Source organism: Leptodactylus fuscus, chromosome 6 (genome assembly GCF_031893055.1).
Source record: "Leptodactylus fuscus isolate aLepFus1 chromosome 6, aLepFus1.hap2, whole genome shotgun sequence".
NCBI lineage: Eukaryota > Metazoa > Chordata > Amphibia > Anura > Leptodactylidae > Leptodactylus > Leptodactylus fuscus.
In genome coordinates, this window is record NC_134270.1 from 53103936 (window position 1) to 53128993 (window position 25058).

Sequence of the window (25058 nt, forward strand, 5' to 3'; positions counted from 1 at the left end):
AACGAACTTATATTCAGAGTATGTGTAAGAAAAACTCAGCAGTTGGCAACCAGGACCAGCTCCGATTCCGTGAGGTTTTTAATTTTAACCAGTTCTGGATTTCTCCTAGTGTTTCATCCACTACTCCTATGTCCTTGCAGTGTTAACCCCTTCAGGACTGAGGCAATTTTTTGTTTTTGCATTTCAGTTTTTCCCCCACGCCTAATCACGTACATGCTTGTGATTTTAAATAAAGGGGTTAGCAGCTGAAATTGCGCAGCCGTACAACTGGGGAGTTGGCTGTAACTATAGCTAGAGCTCCTATAGAGAAGGTAGGAACGGTTTATTGCCACCCCTGGGTTTCCGATTGCTGTATACACAGTGCTTAATATTGTTATAGGAGCTGGATTATGGGGGATCACATGACTCTCTGACCCAACGGTCATGCGATCTGCCATTCATCGGAAACTGTAAGAGCTGCAGTTCACGTTTTGAGGCTATATTTCTAATGTAACAGGGAATAAATGTATCTATTATGACCTTATGGGGGCACAATGTAGAAAAAAAATAAAAAAATAGACAAAAATTTGAGTAAAATAATAATAATAATAATAATAATAATAAATAATAATAATACTAATAACCAATGCCACACTAACATCACAGGTTTTAGTCCTGCCCCTGGTGACACAGAGACTGGTCAGGTCACGTTGAGGGTTGTAGTGTTCTATGTATAGACATTTCTATTAGAGCTATGTTGTGGGGTGTAGTGCTTTATGGAAAATGTATAACAGAGACGTATTATGGTCACATTGAGTGGTCAGGAGTAGGGTTGAGCTGATCTTGAGACTTCAAGATCGTTTTTTAAAATCAGATTTCCGATCATTTTCCATTCGAACCCGATCCCAATCCCAATTCCGATCCCAATGCAAGTCAATGGGATTTTTTTAATAATCGAAGATCGGATTTTAAAAACGATCCTATTCACTACACAGCATGGAGTCTAAAAATTGAACACTTTAATTGTTAGACTCTATGCTGTGTAGTGATTAAAAAACATCCTCTGGCTACTCAGTCCCCCCTGGTGTCCACTTACCTGCACAGATCACTGGTCTGGTCCCTGCTGTTCTCGCTCCTCTTCTTGCTGCCCCCGCCTCCCAGGTTAGTGTTATAGACCTAGGAATAAGGTGGGGCTTGTGGCTTAGGAGAGTGTGGGTGGGTACAGGGCGGGGAGATATGAGTGTATCACTCACATCTCCCCTCCCAGTACCCGCACACACTCTCCTAAGCCGCAAGCCCCGCCTTCTTCCTAGGTCTGTAACACTAACCTGGGAGGCGGGGACAGCCAGGCGAGAAGAGGAGCGAAAACAGCGGGGACTGGACCAGCGGCAGCGATCTGTGCAGGTAAGTGTTAGCTACTAGAGATGTTAGCTAGTCTCCCATTAGAATGAATGGACGCAGCCGGCGCGCAGGAGGTTAAGCGGCCGGATGCAGCACAGGCTGTGTGCCAGCTGCATCCATTTATTCCTATGGGACCTAGTTAGAATTGTTAGCTTTTCCCACAATGCTCGGCCAGTAGCAAAGCATTGTGGGAAATAACCTCTGACCTTGAGCCCACCTAAAAAGATTGGGATCAGAATTCCGATCGCGATCGTGAAATTTACTCGATCCCTCAACCCTACTCAGGAGATGTTGAGGGTTGTCGTGTCCTATGTATAGATAGAATTGATCTATGAATAATATACTGTAATGTATTACTATAATATCCAGTGGTCAGGTGATAGGATAACTTAAGACTAATGTCCTTTTATGTCACCATAAACCTAGGAAACTATTAAGTCACATTTACGTGCAGCAGATGTCCGGCAAAATATTGAATTCACTTAAAGATTATCTTCCAAGTCAGACTGGTTCCCACAGTTATCTTCCTGCAGGTCTATTATATTACCAGCCCAGATGTCAGTGATGTGTCCTGTGCAGTTAAATGTGACACACTCCTATTGTCTATGTCCTCTATCTAATGCCTGTTGTGTGGGAAAGCCTGTGGACTGCAAGGGGAGGGGCGGCCTGTGCCTACAGATATACTACTAAATGGGGAGAGGCAGTGAACAACTGAACAGAATATATATATATATATATATATATATATATATATATATCCATCACAACATCATTCAAACTTTACAGCTTCTTCTCATGTATGAAATGATTTCATGGAGCCTGTAGTGAATTGAGCAGTGATTCAGGGCCAGGACATCCATTACATGCTCCTCATGTGGTAGAAGAGCCTTTGGGCCCTTCAGGCACCCACATCCTGCTACAACTGTATCTTCTGCACCTGCTATAGTTAACCCTCAGTGGCCCATTACCCCCTTGTCTATCCAGTTTGAGAAATGGATCATCAAGTGAGGGCTAGTAGACCAAATAAAAAGATGTTCATGGTCAGGTGGAGTTATTGCCTCACTCACAATCTTTTTGGCGCCTGAGATCCAAAATGTGGAGAAGTCTCTTGGACAGGACTTCAAATAGTTTCCATAAGTAACCAAAAATGCTTTGGAAGTCTATAGAATCTGTCCATTTAGACCAGTATATAAACCCCAAATACAATGAGACCTCTCCAATTGACCACCCATTTGAGAAGGTCACCCCAATACATACATATTATGCATTATGATTTTTTTTTTTTTTTTGATAACCAAGCTGCTATTTTCCATGCGATATTGGTTGGTTATCTCAAAGTGGTTTTACTGTATACAGCCCAATGTCTTATATAGGTGATTATTGAAGAAGATTTGACAAGTTTTTCTGGTGGTCTGATATCAATGACTTTGCCAACATGATCTTCTTACAAACATCTATCACATATCAGAAAGTCTTCAGGACTTCTTAGATTACTTCATCTTCACATGTACACTATAGGGAAGTAAATGCAGAAATCCGTGCTTACAGATAAATCCAATATTTGTGTTCTAAAACTACAATGGCTAATGATAATCATTCCATCTCCATGTTCCTGGCAGCCGCTTATCTCCCTTGTATGTAGGGGAGACTGAAAAGATGGCCGTCTGCTGAGCACTGATTCTTACCTGTGGGACCAGTCACTGTCTGGAGGGATCAGATACGCCAGCCTGACCAGTCTGGGAGCTAATGGTTTTGTCTCCTTCCTTTGATTTGGAGGTGACACTTGTCACATAGTCTGCTTTGGATAACAGACACACACTTTCACAAGTATGTGCTGCTGGTCTTTTATAGTGAAGACTCTTATTACATGCCATAAAAGACAGTTTCACAGATACCCAGGATGCAGATCTCACATTTGGAGAAAAGAGGAAGAAGAGAGAGGGAAGAGGCCGGAAGGAATTTACCGACAGTAATTTCATGGGTCAGTCTATGGAGATTGGAGAAATCTGAAGAATGTTACATTTTCTAAAGGGATATTGCAACAAGAATGGGGTTTTGTCATTTAGACACAATGTTATTATCACAATCCAACAGAAAGCGAATCCACCAGGAAGCTCAAATGATTGTGTTTCCCGCTATTTCCCTACAGGTGTCTTCAGTAGAACATCCATGTATGACAGTCTGTATTCTGTGAATGGATGACATACTGTAGAAATTGTTGCAATTTACTGATGGGCATCACAGCATTATGGAGAGTCTTAAAGGGGTTTTCTGGTTGGAAGTCAATCTGTATCTGTAAGAAATACTAGATCTGCACAGGTAGTTAAGCTGTAGGATATAAAAAATGTTTCCATCTATTGACAGCAAGAACAGATCTTGAAATTTGGGAGGAAAGTAAATACAAAATATACAACAAAGTTGCAGAATTTCTTGTTACACAATAAAACTTATTAAAATTAAATCAGAAAAAAACATTCAAATTCCACCTGTAATAGCAAATATCAAATATTCCCCCAATTAAAGTACCCATTTGTTCTAACAATGAAGCATGTTATTTATATGTAACAGGAGATAAGTGACCGCTATGGAGCTGCTTGTCACAAGAGACCAGTGTCAGACTGGGCCACCAGAATACAGAATACCTCCGATAGCCCATGCTATAACACAATAATGGTCCAGCAGAAGATCCCTACATTTGCAATGTTCTATGGTCAGTTCCTTGGGCTTTTGAAGGTTTCCCCCCACAGAGTCATTTTCTATGGTGGAGCTAAGGAACCTCAGTCCAACAGATCCAATAACTTTATACATTATAAAGAATATAAAAGGTAATTCTTTCAAAATGGTGCAGAAAAATTCTAAAATTAGCATAAAAGAATCCAGATTTGTTCGGTTCTATTCTTTATTCAGTGTAACAGAATACATAGAGCACTTGTACATAATAGAGACATGTCCTGCCTGGTTAGTGTTATCAGGGTCGGTGTCATTAACAGTCCCAGATGTTCCCCGGCAGTGTCACAGGGTGATAATAGGACTGAAGCGAAGCTATTGTACCCCTGCAATGTGTCTGGTGTGATGCAGAGTGTGAGAACCGCGCTCAGGCCTGAGCTCCACACATTATTATGCGGAAGGATAACTACCTATATAAACCAAGACAACCAAGTCATCTGCCCATCATCTGAAATGATGACCATGTAAGACAAGTGCCTTATAAAGTCTATCTATCTACTTATCTAATCTATCTATAATCTATCTATCTATCTATCTATCTATCTATCTATCTATCTATCTATCAATCTATCTATCTATTATCTATCTATCTATCTATCTATCTATCTATATCATCTATTTACTATTTTTTTTGTCCCTGATGCATACTTCTTTGGTTTCTATGATCTGACATTTGGCAATGGACACCAACAACTGAATGGAAGACGGAGAATGTAGAATATTTCTTCCTGCTACATGAAACAAAGTGGTTCTCAATCTGAGGAATGCTTGGGAGCAGCTGACAGGACATGGGTAAGTGTGACATGGAGTGTGCTTCACAGCAGCTAGTGAATTGTCGGCACACTTACAGCTAGTAATAGGTTTGGATGTTGTCAGCTGCAGTAAATGATGGGAAAGTGTGCGGGAGATAGGAGGTGCTATTATACAGCTCACACAGTAATGATTGTAGTCAGAGACCTCTAACAGCTCTGCTGTCTGTCTGGGGTGTGTATTGTAGCACTTTATTCTGTATTGTATGTAGCCATGACAGGAGGGCTGGGAAGTTTTGCATCACTTTAGATCACATAATATTCATAACTGCAGCTAATATTCCTACCTGACAAATCCATACACTATGTCAGGAGAAGGTTGCACCCTATCTCACTATATAATAATATGGTGGAATATGTCACTAATCGGCTCTTTTTGGAATGAAAAATATTACGCATGCTATACATTTTTTTATTGCTTTGGATACAATAATGTCGTCTACTACACCTGTCCATACAGGAGAAAAATATGCCAATACACACTGGTCTAGCATATGCTAAAAGGATATCATTTTGGCCTATACCAGATAATTACAGTGTATATACATATTTACCCAAATATGCTAAATACAGGACTAAAACGAGATGTGAACAAGTCCTTCTATGTTACCTAGACTGAATGGTATTTACATTGGTACTTCTGAATACACCCACATTTAGAAACGTACACCTCAGTGCCCAATGTATATATTGGTGATGTATGTAGGATAAATAATATACCTGCTTCTAGCAGACCCAAACACAGAAATCATGTCATAGAGCCAATATTACATATGGCACTGTTGCCTTGTAACCAAGAGTATAGCACACTTTGATCCTAACCCTCACGACACAGGGTAGTCAGGGGGTCCTGTTACTGATTCTGAATAAGATCCCATTAGCTTCGATTTATGTCTTCTGGGATGATTTTGATAAAGGAATTAATCTTCTATTTCATTATGACTTAGACCACCATTGTGCTTGTATCACCTCCAGAATATTGAGTGTCCTGCGGTTGATTCTCCACAACTACACAGTTACACCCATGGCTGTCGGGAAATAATTCTAATAAATATTACTCTATCTAATACATGATCTGATAATGCTCCCCTTTATTTTTTCAGACCCTGTGAAATCCATCAGGATAGATGTTGGCTGTTCGATTCCTTCTCAATGGAACCAGTGGAGATTCAGCGAAGGGACTGCTTCCTACTTTATGCTTTCAAACAATGTATGGTCATGGAGACCAAAAAATATGTAACAGGCTGATTCTTGTTTGCTTGTGTCACCTCCATAGAGATTGACAGGAGATGCAGTATACCTGCCGCTTGACTACCACTCCATTGACTCTCCTTCATGATTGCTATAGTACAGTTAAGTGGGGGGTGGGTGATTACCATTCTCTTGTAGTGAACATTGGGGTCCCAGGGGTTGAAACAATTGTATACTCCAGATGTGATCACTGCCCAGTCTACATTCATTGCCAGATCTGATACAATGCACATTATGAGTATGGCCATCTTGAAAACCCCATTATGGGTAATAGATTGTGATTGTGATGTGCAGGTCTAGCTCATGGTTTATAAGGGTATGATGAGGGTAATATACATGATAATATAACATTCTTGTAGTATTTTGACATTTTCATTTGATGGTTTTGATGAACAGATGGATAAAATTTCTGTAAGTGCAATAAAGCTCGAAATGTTCAATCAAATCACTTGTTGTATGTGGTTAGGGTTGTGGTCACTGGATATCATAGCATATCATGAAGCCTGGTGATGATCTGGTTCATCCTATATGACAAATGTATTCAAAAAAGGAATAATGTTATTAAACAGGTTTTCCATCCCCAAATGGAGTTTTCATATTGCTGACCTATCCACAGGATAGGCCATCAGTATGTGATCTCTGGCGGTCACCACACAGATCAGCGGCTCCGGCAGTCTCCAGGATGGAAAATGTAATCTGAGCGGTGCTGCAAATCCCTGGAATCACCATCATACAGTGAACAGGACTGCAGGGCTGCTCCTATTACCTGAATAGGAACAGGCTGCAATTGTTGTCCATCCGGTGCATGGAGGCTAATGAAAAAGCGAATCTGTGTGAGGTCCAGCTGTCAGATCACGAAAGATCATATACTGATGACCTATTCTGGTCTCTGGTGCTAAATTTGTCTTTGAACAATCACAGGTTATCTACGTGGAGGTATTTTGGTTCCTTCGGACACCAGGACCTAGGTAGATCTATAACTTATGTCCTTCCTTATAGCGAAACCAAATGTAACAGTCCATGGTCATGTTTATGGGCAGCCAGAAAAAGATACAGGTCTATATAGCCTGGTTAACACATTGTCTTGTTCAACTAGTTTTTCTCTCAGAGACTCTGACTTGTGCCCCTTTGACGTAAAAGCCGTGACACATAACTGTGACATTGACACCTACCATGTTCTCAAGCCTGAAGGTGCTCAGACATCCAGCTATATAGCAGAGCTCTGTGGAGTAACTCTTTATTGTATAAGTGTATGCATAGATAGATGATAGATAGATAGATAGATAGATAGATAGATAGATAGATAGATAGATAGATAGTCAAGTACTGTGCTGAAAAATGACATATACAAACTTAAAAAAATGGCAACAATACTTTGCTACCTCCAGGAGCATTACTAAGCCTACTGTATATAGAAATACATAAATATAAGGTTCTTGGTGCATATTTTGATGAAACTGTGTGTAAGCTGACCTGCCAGTGATAAAGCCCCCTCTTTAGATGGGACCCTTCACCACAAAGACTCACCTCAAGGCCTTGGACTCCATTGAACTCAAGGGAAGTGCATTTCAGCCATATTATGCTTACCAAACACTATACACACTCTGTGGGCCTAGGATTCTATAGATACATAAAGATATCAGCTAGATGGATGGATGGATGGATGGATGGATGGAAAGATAATAAATATATGGTATAGATAAGTAGATCGATATGACATATATTGATAGATGTATGGAGCTAGTTCAGTCAAGGGATGGGACCCAGACAAGACTAGAGGGAATACAGACGCATTCTATACAGTTCCATAAGCATCAATGGTATTTTGATGTATCCTGTTACCGCTGCAACCAGTTCCTGTGGTACACTATTTCACAGATTCAAGGTTCTTATGGTGAAGAAGCCATGTCACGACAAAGATAGATAGATATTACATAGGTAAAAAGGAGTGTAGATAGCTAGATAGATACATGGATACATATTAGATAAATTGATAGAAAATAGATAAAATATGAGAGATATATAGACAGATTATAGATAGTTAGAAATTGCACAGATAAATAGGTGGGGTTTATATGTCAGTGACAGGTCAGGAAGATATTGTACCATGCTGTATTTGATATAATCCTTATCATTTATATGGGCTCCGTCATTCCTGTTATTGGTGGGGATGACATGTCAATGACAGGTCAGAAAGATCTCCACTTACAGTAACACAATTTAATCCCATCCATGTCCTGAGCAATATGCCATTACAGCGGATAGCATCTTGTTGCAGGTCTTTCCCACACTCCGGCTCACAGCTCGCCCCCAGCAATCTCTATTATCTCCTGTATTGGAGGCACCAGATGGACACACGTCCATTGTCTCCGCTGCTGTGTGATTGGTGGCTGAGTGTGGGAACCTCTTGTCAGTCTGTTCTCCACACATTTTATGTAGGAAGAGGTGTATATAAAGGGGCGGCTGCTCATAAGTAGTCAGACAGCTACTGCCTCATACAGAACAAGTCTACAGACCCCCTGACACTGCACCATGGCTCCATGCAATGTGAGGACATCAGATCATCAGGCTGCTGGTGGGCTCAGAAAGGTAAGAGAACCCCACTAGTGATAGCATCACCCCCATATGTCACATCTACCACTATTACACTGGACATCTGTATAGACTGAATGATTCCTCCTAGACTTATATACACAATTGCCGCAGTATTTTATGTAGTATATGTAATATTAATAATGATACAATATAATATTAATCAGTAATAATAATTATCACTGTCAGGCATTGTATGTAGCGCTCACAGTGACCTCACACACTGACAGGATAGTTGTCCCTATACTGACATGTACTCACCACCTCCTGTGTCTTGTTGTGCAGCTGAGGAAGCCGGTGATAGAGAAGATGAGGAGAGATCGGATTAACAGCAGCATTGAGCAGCTGCGGATCTTACTGGAGAAGGAGTTTCACAGACATCAGCTCCCCTCCAAACCTGAGAAAGCCGATATCCTGGAGATGACCGTCACCTTCCTGCAGCGCCACATGATGGAGAGAAGTAAGTGTCTTGTCCCAGCTCCTCACACCCCTCATATGTATCTTACTGACAGCAGATTGCAGCAGGTGATGGACGCTGTCACTGACATGTATGTCTTTCCTCTTCTAGATGTCACAGCCTCCAGCCAGGCCCAGAGAGAAGGCTACTCCACCTGTGTCCAGGACTCCATTACCTTCCTATCCCAGCACAAACACACTGAGCTTCAGATGCAGCTGCTGCAGAACCTCCCTGGGGCTCACTCTATGACATATGGAGCTGTATCACCTCCTGTATCCCCCATCTGCAAGAACCCCAGCAAGCACAGCCCCCCAGACAGCAGCAAAGCCTTGTGGAGACCCTGGTAGCATGGACTAAATATTACCAGGAACTGTTGTTGACTTTGGATTTCATTGCACTAAGAAATGAATATATCACACTGTACAGAGCGACAGATGAGCTTTAGGCTATTATACAGTCTATGATATTACTTATGACTATGTTATATTAGATTATACATGAGAGTTCTAGGTATGACCTGAGGACAGGTTGTCAAAAGTCTTCCAAGAAGAGTCTGTGCTGGGAAATCAGCTGTTAGTATGTAAACCCTTAAAGTTAGGTATATAGTCCTTATATTTCTATATGACTAAATTATATAGAAATGCAGAATATGTATAATGTTTACCATTAACCCCTTTGTTTCTGAGGAGGGGATTTGTTTGCTTCTGAGATGGCAGGAGGCCCTGCTGTGGCCTCATTCCTGTAGGTTTCTATTAACTTGAAGAAGTATTATTACATATTATAACTTCATGTAATCTGCAAATTGTATTGTGCAGTAATATGGTGTCTATTGAAGAACCTTCCCGTATAAATATTCTTGTAGAATGTGTCTGGATATTAAATTAATATCTATCTATATATAAGTAAATATATATATTTGAACTCCAATATCTGGAGATAAGTGAATATGGGTAATATCATGCCAGCCTCCATAATGGGGTATCATTGTGGAATCAATGTAATATTTGATGGCTTCAATGTTGAAGTTAACTGTATCTTGTGTACTGTGGACTAATGTATGAATATATTATTCATAAGAAAAAGAATAAAGTAACTTTACTTTTACCAGTACTGCATCCTGATTCATCATTTCTGGACAAAATTTATGTTGAAATAAGAACATTCCTATAAATATCTATGAACTATTTTTCTATCTATCTATCTATCTATCTATCTATCTATCTATCTATCTATCTATCTATTTATTCATCTATCTATCCAGGTACAAATACTGCAGCAGCATCCTGCGCACAGCACCAGTGCATATGGAAATAGAGATCCAAAAGGCATTACATTATTGCTAAAATCGACTAATATGATCTATAAACTACTCTCATAAATTAGAGGATGTTAGCACCACCTCTAGCCATGATGGTTAGGTTAGCACTTGTTCTGTGCAATGGAATGTGCTGTCTAAATTTTCTTATCTATCTATCTATCTATCTATCTATCTATCTATCTATCTATCTATCTATCGTCTATCTATCTATCTATCTATCTATCTATCTATCTATCTATCTATCGTCTATCTATCTATCTATCTATCTATCTATCTATCTGTCTGTCTGTCTGTCTGTCTGTCTGTCTGTCTGTCTGTCTGTCTGTCTATCTATCTATCTATCTATCTACAGTATCTATCGTCTATCTATGTCATATTTCTATCTAACTATCTATGTCTATCAGTGGACAGAGGTCCAATAGTATCTATTTCATATCTATCTATCTATCTATCTATCTATCTATCTATCTATCTATCTAATTGTAAAGAAAAACAATTGCAGCAGCACCAGCAAATCTGGGGATTATCCCACAAATTGCAGAAACCCCTCTCCAGGCAAAAGGGTTTGCAATAGAAAAAACAATGCAGTCTGTCAGCAACTTGTATGGATGGAAAATGTCCTTTTATTGGAAAAAGCAGTACACCACATATTGGTCCACACTGGGACCTTTCTCAAGTGCAAAAATTGCATGTGCAATTGAGAAACGTCCCAGTGTGGACCGATACGTGGTGTACTGCTTTTTCCAGTAACAGGACATTTTCCATCCATACAAGTTGCTGACAGACCGCATTGTTTTATCTATCTATCTATCTATCTATCTATCTATCTATCTATCTATCTATCTCACAGTGGCGTAACTAGGAATTGCTAGGCCCCAAGGCGAACATTTGACATGGAGGCTCCCCCCGACCCCGACCGACCCAACTTCACCGCGCACGCACATACTGCATTCCTGCACACAGTATTATGCCCCATAGTGGCTCCTTCACACAGTATTGTCCCCAATAGTGGCCCCTGCACACAGTATAATTCCCCATAGTAGCCCCTGCACACAGTATTATGCCTCATAGTGGCTCCTGCACACAGTATTATGCCCCATACTGGCCCCTGCACACAGTATTATGCCTCATAGTGGCCCCTGCACACAGTATTATGCCCCATAGTGGCCCCTGCTCACAGTATTATGCCCCATAGTGGCCCCTGCACACAGTATTATGCCCCATTTTGGCCCCTGCACACAGTATTATGCCACATTGCGGACCATCCATGAACAATTATTATACTCTCTTATCAGAGCCAAGATTATAAATTATCAGAGACCCAGGGGAGGATATAAACATAAAAAATACTGTTACTTACCTTTCCCTGGCTCTGGCACACTCCCTGCTGTTGTTGGCCATCTTCAGTAATGGACCAGATGTCACGTGAACTGGGGTTGCATCGCGACGCATAATGACGCAAGCTCGGCGCATGTGACATCTGAGACATCACCAAATAGGCCTGAAGCCTTGTTGAGCCAGGAGAGGTAAGTAACAGTGTTTTTTTATGTTCCCTCACCTCTTGTAGCCCTCTGATCATTATACTCGGGGGTCTGACAACATCCCTGAGTATAACGATAGTGGTGTTTGTGGGGTTCGTGAGCCTGTGGCTTCACTTACCGATCCTAGCTCTTGCTCACAGTTGCCTCCGCAAAAGAGGAAGCGCAGGTGGCCGTGAACAGTAGTGAGGATCGGTAAGTAAATAGAACCTCTTACCTGCCCAGGTTACTCCAGCAGGTAACAGCCTATTAAAAAATAAAAAAAAAATCTTGGGCTTACTGGACCCCCTAATGTCCTGGGCCCTGTGGAAGCCACTACCGCTGCTGACCTAGTAGTTACGCCCCTGGTATCTCATATCTATTTGTCTATATCTAAAATAACTAAGAAATAGACAGCACCAAGCATTAGGAAAAAGTTGTACAAGTTGCATGGCAGTGTTGGTGGTGTTTTTGGTTCCAAAAAAACAGGATTCCATCCATTCAAGATGTTATCAGGCGAGTCATTTCTTTCTTTCTTTCTTTCTTTCTTTCTTTCTTTCTTTCTTTCTTTCTTTCTTTCTTTCTTTCTTTCTTTCTCAATAGTAAGTTAGTCCACATAGTTTTGCTATAGAACTGGATGTCTGAGAACCCTCAGAACTGAGAACTTGATAGGTGTCAATGTCACAGTTATCTGCCAAGGCTTCTACATCAAAGGGGCACAAGTTGGGCTTCTTAAAGACTGGCCAACTATGTGTCTATAGGTTGTAATGACTCTTTCCCTGTTGATCATATTGAAGTAAAGTATATTTTGCATTTTGAATGTCAAGGCCCAATCCTTTTGTTCTCAGGGAGAAAAGCTGTCACTAGAGGTGTCTGGAAGTGGCTTACTCCCTCTCCTCATTGATACACATGCATACTTGGCCAAACTATGTGTACACATGTGTAGGATAGTTGAGAGGAATAGGTGTTGGGTGAATTAAGCATTAGATGTATAAATACATTTAGAGACAGAAACAAATCCTACTAATATTATAAATGTGAAAGTTTGGATGTTTGTTACTCGATCACGCAAAAGCAGCTGAATTGATTTGGATGAAATTTGGCACATTACACTATGTGATCAAAAGTATTCAGACACCCCAAAAAAACATACATTTTTCATATTAGGTGTATTGTGCTGCCACATACTGTCAGGTACTCCATATCAGCGACCTCAGTAGACATTAGACATCATGAGAGAGCAGAATGGGGCGCTCCGCGGAACTCACGGACTTCGAACGTGGTCAGGTGATTGGGTGCCACACATCATACAGGTCAATACCAAACGACGCCTCGTTTGGTGTAAGGAGCGTAAACATTGGACGATTGAACAGTGGAAAAACATTGTGTGGAGTGACGAATCACGGTACACAATATGGCGATCCGATGGCAGGGTGTGGGTATGCCGAATGCCCGGCGAACGTCATCTGCCAGCGTGTGTAGTGCCAACAGTAAAATTCGGAGGCGGTGGTGTTATGGTGTGGTCGTGTTTTTCATGAAGGGGGCTTGCACCCCTTGTTGTTTTGCGTGACACTATTCACAGCACAAGCCTACATTGATGTTTTAAACACCTTCTTGCTTCCCACTGTTGAAGAGCAATTCGGGGATGGCGATTGCATCTTTCAACACGATCGAGCACCTGTACATACTGCACGGCCTGTGGCGGAGTGGTTTCATGACAATAACATCTCTGTAATGGACTGGCCTGCACAGAGTCCTGACTTGAATCCTATAGAACACCTTTGGGATGTTTTGGAACGCCGACTTCGTGTCAGGCCTCACCGACCTACATCGATACCTCTCCTCAGTGCAGCACTCCGTGAAGAATGGGCCGCCATTCCCCAAGAAACCTTCCAGCACCTGATTGAACGTATGCCTGCGAGAGTGGAAGCTGTCATCAAGGCTAAGGGTGGGCCAACACCATATTGAATTCAAGCATTACCGATGGAGGGCGCCACGAACTTGTAAGTCATTTTCAGCCAGGTGTCCAGATACTTTTGATCACATAGTGTAGATAGTTTGTAACCTCGACTAACACATAGGCTACTTTTTATCCCAGTAAATGACATTGCTTCACGACTGTTATGAATTTATGTTCATATACTATATTAAACTGCTCTTGACAGCAGCTTATCTCAGTTTCTTATAATCCTTTATGTAAACACACAGATAACACTGAGGCCATTGTGTACAAACATCTGCATATTATCTGATCTGCTACAGGCATTGCTGACACACTGGATGGGAAAACACATTTAATCCAAATTGGTAGTTTGCCAATTTTAAACATTGCGGGGGGGGGGGGGGGCAAAAGAAAATCTAATTTGTCGCAAAATTCTGTTGCTGGAGCAGGCGGATTATCAGCGCCAACAAGATGCTCATTATGTGGCGTCCCAGCCAGCTGCTGAGATGCCGACACAATCACAGGCACAGCGTGAGGAACAAGTTCAGCAGCAGGACAGCTTGAGATCTGCCAAAACGCTGGAGCAGGCAAACCATCTACAGCAACAATTTACTGAATATAGGATGATCATCGATGCCAACAACACACAGACGAAGTCGCGGGCAGAGGCTAGTAATTAATATTATTAATATTTATCAAAGAAGTTTTCAAGACTCAAATTAAATTTATACCAGTCTATCTTCTCCATTGATCCATGAAACAATATATCTTTCCTTAAATCAAACAAACCATCAAGGAATCAGCCAGAAATTTATTTAAGTAATCTAAGTACTATCAGTTTATCTCTCCATTTCTCTGTATCTTATATCTAGCTCCCATTCTTTCTATCTATCTATGCAGAACAGGACTTGTGAGTAGAGCCCAGATCACACACAGTGTCTGTCCCTCTTTGATGTTGAGGATAATGACATGCCACTGGGCTGTCAGACACTTCTTATCACACCGCCACATCCTCTGTCCCTGGAGAGTAGAGGACTCATTTCTAGCACATAGCACATTGTGCCATAGTATTGGATTTCTACAGATATAAATACTACAGGGTTTCTAATTGTCATATAATAAATATTTCTGCAACTTTCTAATTGACATTTGGTTTAATTTCCATACTATTATCAAGATCTTAGCTTGGTGTCAGTGAATGGGAACAGGGGTGAAGCTGTAGAGGATGCAAAGATAACAACTGCTACCGAGAATAGAAGCCCTGAAGGGGCCTAAAAGTCTCTCTACAACATGAGAAGACACAGTATTATAGGTAGAACATGGGAACACATTATAGATTTTGCACTGGAGCCCTGGAGCTTCACATAGCTGAGAGTTTATTACTTTTGTTTGCAGACCAGACAACCAAATTACATCAGCAGCACAAATGTCTCCTGTCCTGAGAGAATACCTACAAATATTGTACAACGCTGTATTTGATATAACCCTTATAATTTATATGGGCTCCTTCATTCTTGTTATTGGTCAATGACAGGTCAGGAAGATCTCCACTTAAAGGAACAACATTTAATCCCATCCATGTCCTGAGCAATATGTCATTACAGCAGATAGCATCTTGTTGCAGGTCTTTCCCACACTCCGGCTCACAGCTCGCCCCCAGCAATCTCTATTATCTCCTGTATTGGAGGCACCAGATGGACACACGTCCATTGTCCCCGCTGCTGTGTGATTGGTGGCTGAGTGTGGGAACCTCTTGTCAGTCTGTTCTCCACACATTTTATGTAGGAAGAGGTGTATATAAAGGGGTGGCTGCTCATAAGTAGTCAGACAGCTACTGCCTCATACAGAACAAGTCTACAGACCCCCTGACACTGCACCATGGCTCCATGCAATGTGAGGACATCAGATCATCAGGCTGCTGGTGGGCTCAGAAAGGTAAGAGAACCCCACTAGTGATAGCATCACCCCCATATGTCACATCTACCACTATTACACTGGACATCTGTATAGACTGAATGATTCCTCCTAGACTTATATACACAATTCCTGTAGTATTTTATGTAGTATAAGTAGTATTAATAATGATACAATGTAATATTAATCAGTAATAATAATCATCCCTGTCAGTCATTGTATATATTATATGTAGTATTAGTACTAATAATGATACAATGTAATAATAATCATCACTGTCAGGCATTGTATGTAGCGCCCACAGTGACCTCACACACTGACAGGATAGTTGTCCCTATACTGACATGTCCTCACCACCGCCATGTCTTGTTGTGCAGCTGAGGAAGCCGGTGATAGAGAAGATGAGGAGAGATCGGATTAACAGCAGCATTGAGCAGCTGCGGATCTTACTGGAGAAGGAGTTTCACAGACATCAGCTCCCCTCCAAACCTGAGAAAGCCGATATCCTGGAGATGACCGTCACCTTCCTGCAGCGCCACATGATGGAGAGAAGTAAGTGTCTTGTCCCAGCTCCTCACACCCCTCATATGTATCTTACTGACAGCAGATTGCAGCAGGTGATGGACGCTGTCACTGACATGTCTTTCCTCTTCTAGATGTCACAGCCTCCAGCCAGGCCCAGAGAGAAGGCTACTCCACCTGTGTCCAGGACTCCATTACCTTCCTATCCCAGCACAAAGAGAGCGAGCCTCAGATGCAGCTGCTGCAGAACCTCCCTGGGGCTCACTCTGTGACATATGGATCTATATCTCCTCCTGAATCCCCCATTTGCCAGACCCCCAACAAGCACAGCCCCCCAAACAGCAGCAAAGCCTTGTGGAGACCCTGGTAGTGAATGGACCCAAAATATGTGCAGTGTGGACTGAGAGATCTGGGCTGTGTACCCCAGTATAGCAGAGAGCTGGAGATGGGACGTATTCTGTCTGTCACTGATATCTCCTCATGTTATAGAAGAGGAGGTTCAGTGTGAACACGGTGCAATGACTATGTGATTTACTAGTCCATCATATTATCTGCTGTCAGATGCAGCTCCTATATGGACTTGTTCTATATCAATAGATAAGTAGTTGTCTTCTATGAAGAAACCGTTCTAGTTCTATATGGACACATTGTATGAATATTCCCAGTGATACAATGTATCAGATTATATGTAGTGTGTACTGGCTCTGTACAGAGTGAAGTATTGTATGTGTATATCAGCCCTCCAGTGCAAAGCATTGCAGAATAATGGAGGTGAGACCTCCGGCCTGATATATAAAGTAGATACCATGTATCATTCAGATTACATACACTATGTACAAGCTCTATATATAGAGTAATAGTAAAATGTTATATGTGTGTATTGCTAGATATTGGCTTTATGTACTATGTGCTATCGTCTAGTATAGTATTATTACTACTGGTCTATGTCCCTTATGAAGATAATTGACAGGATATGAATGAAATGTTTTGCAATATTTGCAGTTTTCTTCGAGGTTCAATACATGTGTATTATTATATATAACAGTGCAATTCACTTGAGTATTGTTGGTATGAAATATCTGCAACCATTGTTTAGCAATTTCTTGAAGTTTATGTATGTCATAAATATCCTAAATTATATGATATATGTCAATGTACATGACTGCAGATGATAATCAATAAATAGATGTTTTCTGAACATAATATTTCTTAATAATGGTGATTAATGTGCCCATATACCTACAAAAGCCTTTTGGCTGTACACTTGTTTCATCAACACCCCCTATATACATGCATTCTCAGTTCAGTCAAGTGTGTATAAGTTGGGGGGGGGGGCACTGCCAAGCATCATGACTTTCACAGGGCATTGAAATTCACTATTCTAAAGCTACATTCACACGACAGTCAGTAATGGCTATGTGATGTCCACTTTTTTATTCAACTTTACATGGCAACATTAAATGCCAGTGAATGGGGGGTATTCAAACGTCTCTTGTCACAGACCATCAAAATGGAGGTCATGTACTATTTTTGGCTGGTTTCACAGCTCTTCATAAACTCAAATGTATGGAGGATCCGTGAAAACGGGTGCCCCTCGGGTGCAAGAAAGCCATGAAAATCAGCCATTTTGCTCCTCGTTCTTCTTAAATTTTCCTTACTCATCCTCTATCCAGTCAGTGTAAGGAGAATAGGAAGGCCATATATACCCATATAAAATAAATCTACAGGACCTTTCAAAATCATTGGGCTTCGCAAACGTATTTGTTATGTCATACCTCCCAACTTTAAAAGGACAAAAAAAGGAGACAAAAAGGGACACCGCAGCAAATTTAGCTCCACCCACTTCTAAATTGACCCCACCCATTCCTATCCTTTTCTGTTTGTGCTCTTACAGTCAACCTAATATTATATGACCCCACATTTTAATGTTCTCCTCAAATTGACCCCACAGTATAAAGTCTCTCTCCTGGTGCACCCACAGTTTAATGTCCCCCTCCAAATGCTCCATAATTTAATGTCCCCCTCCAGATGCTCATTAATTTAATGTCCTCCTCAGTTGCCCCCATTTTAATTTCCTCCTCCATATACCCTTCGGTTTAATGTCCCCCTCAAGTTGCTCTCAGTTTAATGCCACCTCTATCTGCACCCAGTTTAATGCCCTTCTTCATCTGCCCCCATAGTTTAATGACCCCTCTATCTGCTCCCAAAGTTTAATGTCCTCCTGTATCTGTCCCCAAATTTTAATATCCCCCTCATACATCCCCCCACAGTGGCGTAACTACCGTCATAGCAGCGGAGGCAGCTGCCACAGGGCCCGTGACATTAGGGGCCCGGTGACAGCTGCTACCGCTGCTATCATTATGATCGGCGGACTGGGAGAGGTAAGAAACATAATAATAATAATAATTAATTTTATTTATATAGTGCCAACATATTCCGTAGCACTGTACAATTTGTAGGGTTCAAATACAGACAGATAAATAACAAAGAACGTCATTTCACACAATGGGACTGAGGGCCCTGCTCGCAAGAGCTTACAATCTATGAGGTAGAGGGGGGTCTGAAAAGACCCCAGAGTATAATAATTGTTTACGGGTGTCCACAGTGGGACATAATACTGTGTGTAGGGGCAACTATGGGGGATAATACTGTGTTAAGGGGCCAGTATGGGGCATAACAGAACGCGCAGAAATGCGTAGAGGGGGTCGGTCGAGGTCTTCGGCGTCGGTGTTGGTCGGGGGAAGGCCATGTCAAAAGTTTGCCATGGGGCCCCGCCATTCCTAGTTACGCCACTGTCCCCCCAGTTTGTCTCCCCACCATCTGCCCCCACAGTTTAATGTCCTTCTTCATCTGCCAACATTTAACATAAAAAACACTAATACTCCCCTCTCCTCACTCCCCTGCTGCGCAGTCTGCAGTCTCTTGTCCTGGACTGTTCAGGGAGCTGCAGGCGTGATGTGAGTGACGTCATCACATCGCGCCTACAGCTCCCGGTTAACATAGGGGGCATAGTGGTAAGGCAGGAGCTGCCCACTCTTGCTTCACCGCTGTACTGAACTCATCTGCATCCTCTACGGAAATCCAGGACTTTCCCACGGAATCCGTGACGGTTGGAAGGTATGGTTATGTGTATGGGGGCCTTTAGTCTCTGGGCTCATATGCACAGCATTGCTGGGTTCTTGAAGCATACATTACTAAGGGGTCTGTATGTCTGTCATATAGGCATATCGTGCCACCATGAAGCACTGTAATCCCTTATAGAAGCAATGATTTAGGGAAGATTACTCCTGTCAAACTGCATTTGATGGCACATGCTATGATTTATTTTTTCAAGAGAAAACCTGGCATACAAACTATATGGGCCGTAATAGACTAATGCATATACTAATGCATACAATACATACATGGACATCCCATTACCTGGTTGTTAAAAGTCACAATTTACGCAACATATATATATATATATATATATATATATATATATATATATATATACAGGTATATATAGATATATATTTGTTAAAGTTTTTAGTACAAGTTTGAGGCTTCGGCATCCTGCCAGTGAAACAATCTTATGGCTAACTCTGCCCGCGACTTTGTCTGCGTGTTGTTTGTATAGAAGATCCGCCTATATTCAGTAAATTGTTGCCATAGATGGTTCGCCTTTTCCTGCATTTCAGCAGCTCTCAAGCTGTCCTGCTGCTGAACTTGTTCCTCGCACCATGCCTGTTTTTTATTACTCACACATTTTTAATTTCTCTATGGATCCAATTCTGAAGTCGTGGGCAGAAGCTAGTATTAACATAAATTAATAGGAGTCGTGAAGCCATGTCATTTACTGGCTAAAAAGTATTCTATGTGTTAATCGAGGTTACAAACTATCTATGTGGCAAATTTCATCCAAATCCATTCAGTCATTTTCAAGTTCTGCTACATCTGTACATACACAGCTCTACTACATCTGGCAATTTAGATGAAAGGGGTTTTCCTATCTCAGTGTCTGACCAGCTTCTGTGTTATCTGTGTGTTTACATAGAGAGATAACAGAGCAGGCTTTATCAGCAAAACTGCAAATAAATGAAATTTCCTGCTGTGTAACATAGTATATGAACATAAATTCATCACAGTCACAAAGCCATGTCATTTACTGGGATAAAAAGTAGCCTATGTGTTAATTGAGGTTACAAACTATCTATATACCAAATTTCATTCAAATTCGTGCAGCCATTTTTACGTGAAGGAGTAACAAACATCCAAACTTTCACATTTAGTAGGAGGAAGTATAGGATGCCCTAGATAAAATCTACAGGTTACAAGACAAAGCTCCCATACAGCGCAGCACACTGAGCAGGTGTTCGGTTTGTAAGCTCTAGATATAAATAGTAGAATGCTTCCATTCACTGACAGCAATCAAAAAGTAACATTTTGGGGAATTAAAAAACAAAGTATATTAGAATGAATAAGCTTTACTTACAGTGCATAAACCAGAAGGACTGCATTATGCTATAAGAAGCTCAGAAGCTCCTTCCAAACTGAGGACAATAGTTAAGGGAACATTCTGAGCGAATGCATCACTGTATTCCAATACAAGGCCTGAGTGCTGGAACATTATATAGATACATTTTCTTTAATATCCTATCAATCCTTATGTCATATCCTTCTCCCTTAGACGCTACACTGTCAATTTTGCCGGAGTGTTTCTATCACAGGTTATTCCTATCTCAGACTTTTACTGCCCATGTGGTCCCAATTTTTGAGAATACTCTGTACAAATTCTAGGACGAGAGCTTTCTATATTGAAAATTGTAACAGCGTTTATGCAATAAATTCTGAGCTGACACTGTTTAAATGAAGCCTACATCTCAATAGTGGAGTTCCCCTTTAAGAAATACCAGTTTATTATGCATGCGGATGTATTTTAGTAATATGAGTCATAGTGATCAGTCCTATTTTAGATAAGGTTGCATCTCAATCTGTCCAATCTCAGTTGTTTCCCCAGAGATAAGCAACACCCACTATGTATAACAGCTGCTTCTCTCCATCATGAAATAGCATGTCAATCTAAGCTTATTTATGGCGGCGTTTAGCAAAGCATTTTGTGAAAAATCAAGTTGCATGAAGCTGGTAAATGCGGATAGATAAGATCTCATTACACTTAATTGGATTGAATATAATATAAATGGTTTTCCTATAATGTAGATACGTATGCAATGATATCTCCAGCCGTCACATTGCCCAGTATATCTCTCTCATTGATGATGAGGGTAATGAAGTGCCACTGGGATGTTAGATGTCTCTTATCGCACCTTCACATACTCTGTCTCCTGAGACAAGAGCAAGGACTCTCATATCAAGAACATGAGGACATCAGATATTAGAGAAGACAGAAGGGAAATGTAATTCAATTAGAAAATTATCGAATATTCATGAACAAAGTGAAAAACTGCAAAAAATATATTTTGTACAGGTATAAAAACCATACACATAACAGATGATAGAGCAATATTGAGAATTCACGATTATTAGAAATGTATTACATATAAGATGTGTATTATGTTCTGCAGCATCTGAGGTGTGTATTATGAGATCTGCAGTAGCTGAAGTGAATTATGAGGTTCTGTAGCAGCTGAGATTAATTATGAACCCTCTCCATCTGAGCAATAATATGCAATACATAATTCATCTGCTGCAGAATCTCTTTAATAAAATGAGAGGGAAAGCTGTTTATCAGTCTTTTATTGGTTGGTACAGGAGAAAGACCAGTGACAGACCTCTACTGGAAGAAGAGATAAGCAGCGTGTATTAGCAACGCTTATCTATGTATCAGCATCTGACCTCAGAATGTGATAGATTATGAAAATATTGGGGCAGATTATTATTATTATTATTATTATTATTACCAGTCTACATAGCCCAGGAGCCAGTGGAGGGCACAAAGCCTCGACATAAATGAATATCCCAGTCAAGATAAATCCGATTTGCAAAAACATTTATGACTTTTTATGCCTTGCACAGCAGAAAACAGGTTTATACGGCATAAAAAATCTGCTCCAGTATGTACATACATGTCAGTGAGAAATTACCATTGTTGTGTATTTCCAGATGTTTCCAGATATTATTGTTATATTTTTACCACTTCTCCTGGGATTCTCATCTATTCCATATTACACAGTTAATGACCATTAGGACATTTCACTGCCCGTGTCACAGATAACAATGGATCTATAGTGAAAGCATCAGTGGTCAGTGCAATATGTCATGACTTCAGGGTCCATCTTGTTGCAGGTCTTTCCCACACTCCGACTCACAGCTCGCCCCCAGCAATCTCTATTATCTCCTGTATTGGAGGGACCAGATGGACACACGTCCATTGTCCCCGCTGCTGTGGGATTGGTGGCTCAGTGTGGGAACCTGTGCTCGCTCTGATCCTCACACATTATTATGCAGGGAGAGGGGTATATAGAGGGGGCTGCCTGCCTCCCTGGCTGCACATCACTGACAGCCCATCTACAGAGAGGACTCTGCCGCACACCCACTGACTGATGGCTCCTTACAGCGACAGCCTCATCCACAGCTCTGCTACCGATCCCCTCACCCGGCAGCCCAGAAAAGTAAGTGTTAAACTACAACATCTATTCTTCCTAGCATCTAATGCTTCTCACCACTATAAATGTACAGTCGCCTCATGTAACTAACCAACCGCCATGTCTTGTCGTGCAGCTGAGGAAGCCGGTGATAGAGAAGATGAGGAGAGATCGGATTAACAGCAGCATTGAGCAGCTGCGGATCTTACTGGAGAAGGAGTTTCACAGACACCAGCTCCCCTCCAAACCTGAGAAAGCCGATATCCTGGAGATGACCGTCACCTTCCTGCAGCGCCACATGATGGAGAGAAGTAAGTGTCTTGTCCCAGCTCCTCACACCCCTCATATGTATCTTACTGACAGCAGATTGCAGCAGGTGATGGACGCTGTCACTGACATGTATGTCTTTCCTCTTCTAGATGTCACAGCCTCCAGCCAGGCCCAGAGAGAAGGCTACTCCACCTGTGTCCAGGACTCCATTACCTTCCTGTCCCAGCACAAACACACTGAGCTTCAGATGCAGCTGCTGCAGAACCTCTCTGGGGCTCACTCTGTGACATATGAAGCTGTATCTCCTCCTGTATCCCCCATCTGCCAGACCCCCAGCAAGCACAGCCACCCAGACCGCAGCAAAGCCTTGTGGAGACCCTGGTAGTGCCTGGACCCAAAATATGTGCAGTGTGGACTGAGTTCTCTGGGCTGGTTAACCCCAGTATAGCTGAGAGCTGGAGATGGGACGTATTCTGCCGGTCACTGATATCTTCTCATGTGATAGAAGAGGAGGTTCAGTGTGTACATGGAGCAATGACTATGTGATTTACTAGTCCATCATATTATCTGCTGTCAACTGCAGTTCCTATATGGACTTGTTCTAGATCAATAGATAAGTAGTTGTCTTCTATGAAGAAACCGTTCTAGTCCTATATGGACACATTGTATGAATATTCCCAGTGATACAATGTATCAGATTATATGTAGTGTGTACTGGCTCTATACAGAGTGAAGTATTGTATGTGTATATCAGACCTCCAGTGCAAAGCATTGCAGAATAATGGAGGTGAGACCTCCGGCCTGATGTATAAAGTAGATACTATGTATCATTCAGTAATGTGAATACTATAAACTTGTGTATAATAACATGTATATTCTAACTGAGGATAGATCATCTTATATTCATGAAAATGTGTGTACTATGTATAACACTCAGTAGAGTTCACTATTATTAGTGATCAATGTCTTGTATATTATATACAGTATATTATGTCCATTGGATATGATTTCAGAATATTTAAAATTCTATGAATTATATATTATGTGATATGTATTATGTACTATTAATATGGTGTGCAATATTTGCTGCATTTGTTAGAAACTGATGTATAATATACAAAGTATTTCTCTCTATTGTGCAATGTTTGCAATAAATCATTTAATATACATTTGATACTGGTATTATGTTGTTACATTGGTTTTATAGTCCACCATTACAGTCTCTCTTTACAAAATTCCTCAGTATCCTAACTTCCTCCTATATCCTAACAGAATAGCTGACTGTAAGTGTTGTCATGATGACCAGATGACAGATCTGTTGCATTAATAAATGTGCCATACCATTGAACTAGCTGGAAGATCCTCCCATGACGAATCCTATAAAGTTGGCAGAAAGCCTCCTTCCAGTGAGGGCCCCCAGCCACACATTACCAATACCCTCTATGGGCAACATACTAGTGTTTTGAATTTCCTATAGACAGTACTTGGTCCCTTTATAAGGACCTCACACAGTGTAGCATATACAGTATAATATCCTTCTCTTTGATGTTGAGGATACTGAGATTTCATGAGGTTGTTAGACACCTCCACATCCTCTGTCTTTTGGTGACCACAGCTAGGATTTATAGCCAGTACATGTGTCTCTCAGTAGCAGTCCATTGTCAACATGGTTGAGCTCCCCATAATACGATGTCCTGAAAATCTCCTTCAGGCTGAGGCCTCACATAGTGGAAAAAACTTGCTTCTTTTGCTGCACTTTATTGAGCCAAAGCCAG

General features: G+C 41.2%; 3 protein-coding genes across 4 annotated transcripts; all 3 read left to right on the forward strand.

Moving 5' to 3' along the window:
* Window positions 1–8649: 8649 nt before the first annotated feature.
* LOC142209522 (transcription factor HES-5-like) lies at window positions 8650–9665 on the forward strand. Its single transcript, XM_075278524.1, has 3 exons — window positions 8650–8756; window positions 9045–9219; window positions 9328–9665. The coding sequence occupies exons 1-3, from the start codon at window positions 8700–8702 to the stop codon at window positions 9561–9563; spliced, it is 468 nt and encodes a 155-aa protein (XP_075134625.1). The 5' UTR covers window positions 8650–8699; the 3' UTR covers window positions 9564–9665.
* Window positions 9666–15821: 6156 nt separating this feature from the next.
* Window positions 15822–16803, forward strand: LOC142209523 (transcription factor HES-5-like). Its single transcript, XM_075278525.1, has 3 exons — window positions 15822–15928; window positions 16285–16459; window positions 16564–16803. Exons 1-3 carry the CDS (start codon window positions 15872–15874, stop codon window positions 16797–16799), a joined length of 468 nt encoding a protein of 155 aa, XP_075134626.1. The 5' UTR covers window positions 15822–15871; the 3' UTR covers window positions 16800–16803.
* A 6099-nt stretch (window positions 16804–22902) lies between these two features.
* LOC142209524 (transcription factor HES-5-like) lies at window positions 22903–23743 on the forward strand. 2 transcript variants are annotated; one of them, XM_075278528.1, is made up of 3 exons: window positions 22903–23040; window positions 23150–23324; window positions 23433–23741. In XM_075278528.1, exons 1-3 carry the CDS (start codon window positions 22972–22974, stop codon window positions 23666–23668), a joined length of 480 nt encoding a protein of 159 aa, XP_075134629.1. In that variant the 5' UTR covers window positions 22903–22971; the 3' UTR covers window positions 23669–23741. The 2 variants fall into 2 exon arrangements, with proteins under 2 accessions (XP_075134629.1, XP_075134628.1); XM_075278527.1 differs by having other exon boundaries at window positions 23150–23743.
* Window positions 23744–25058: the final 1315 nt, after the last annotated feature.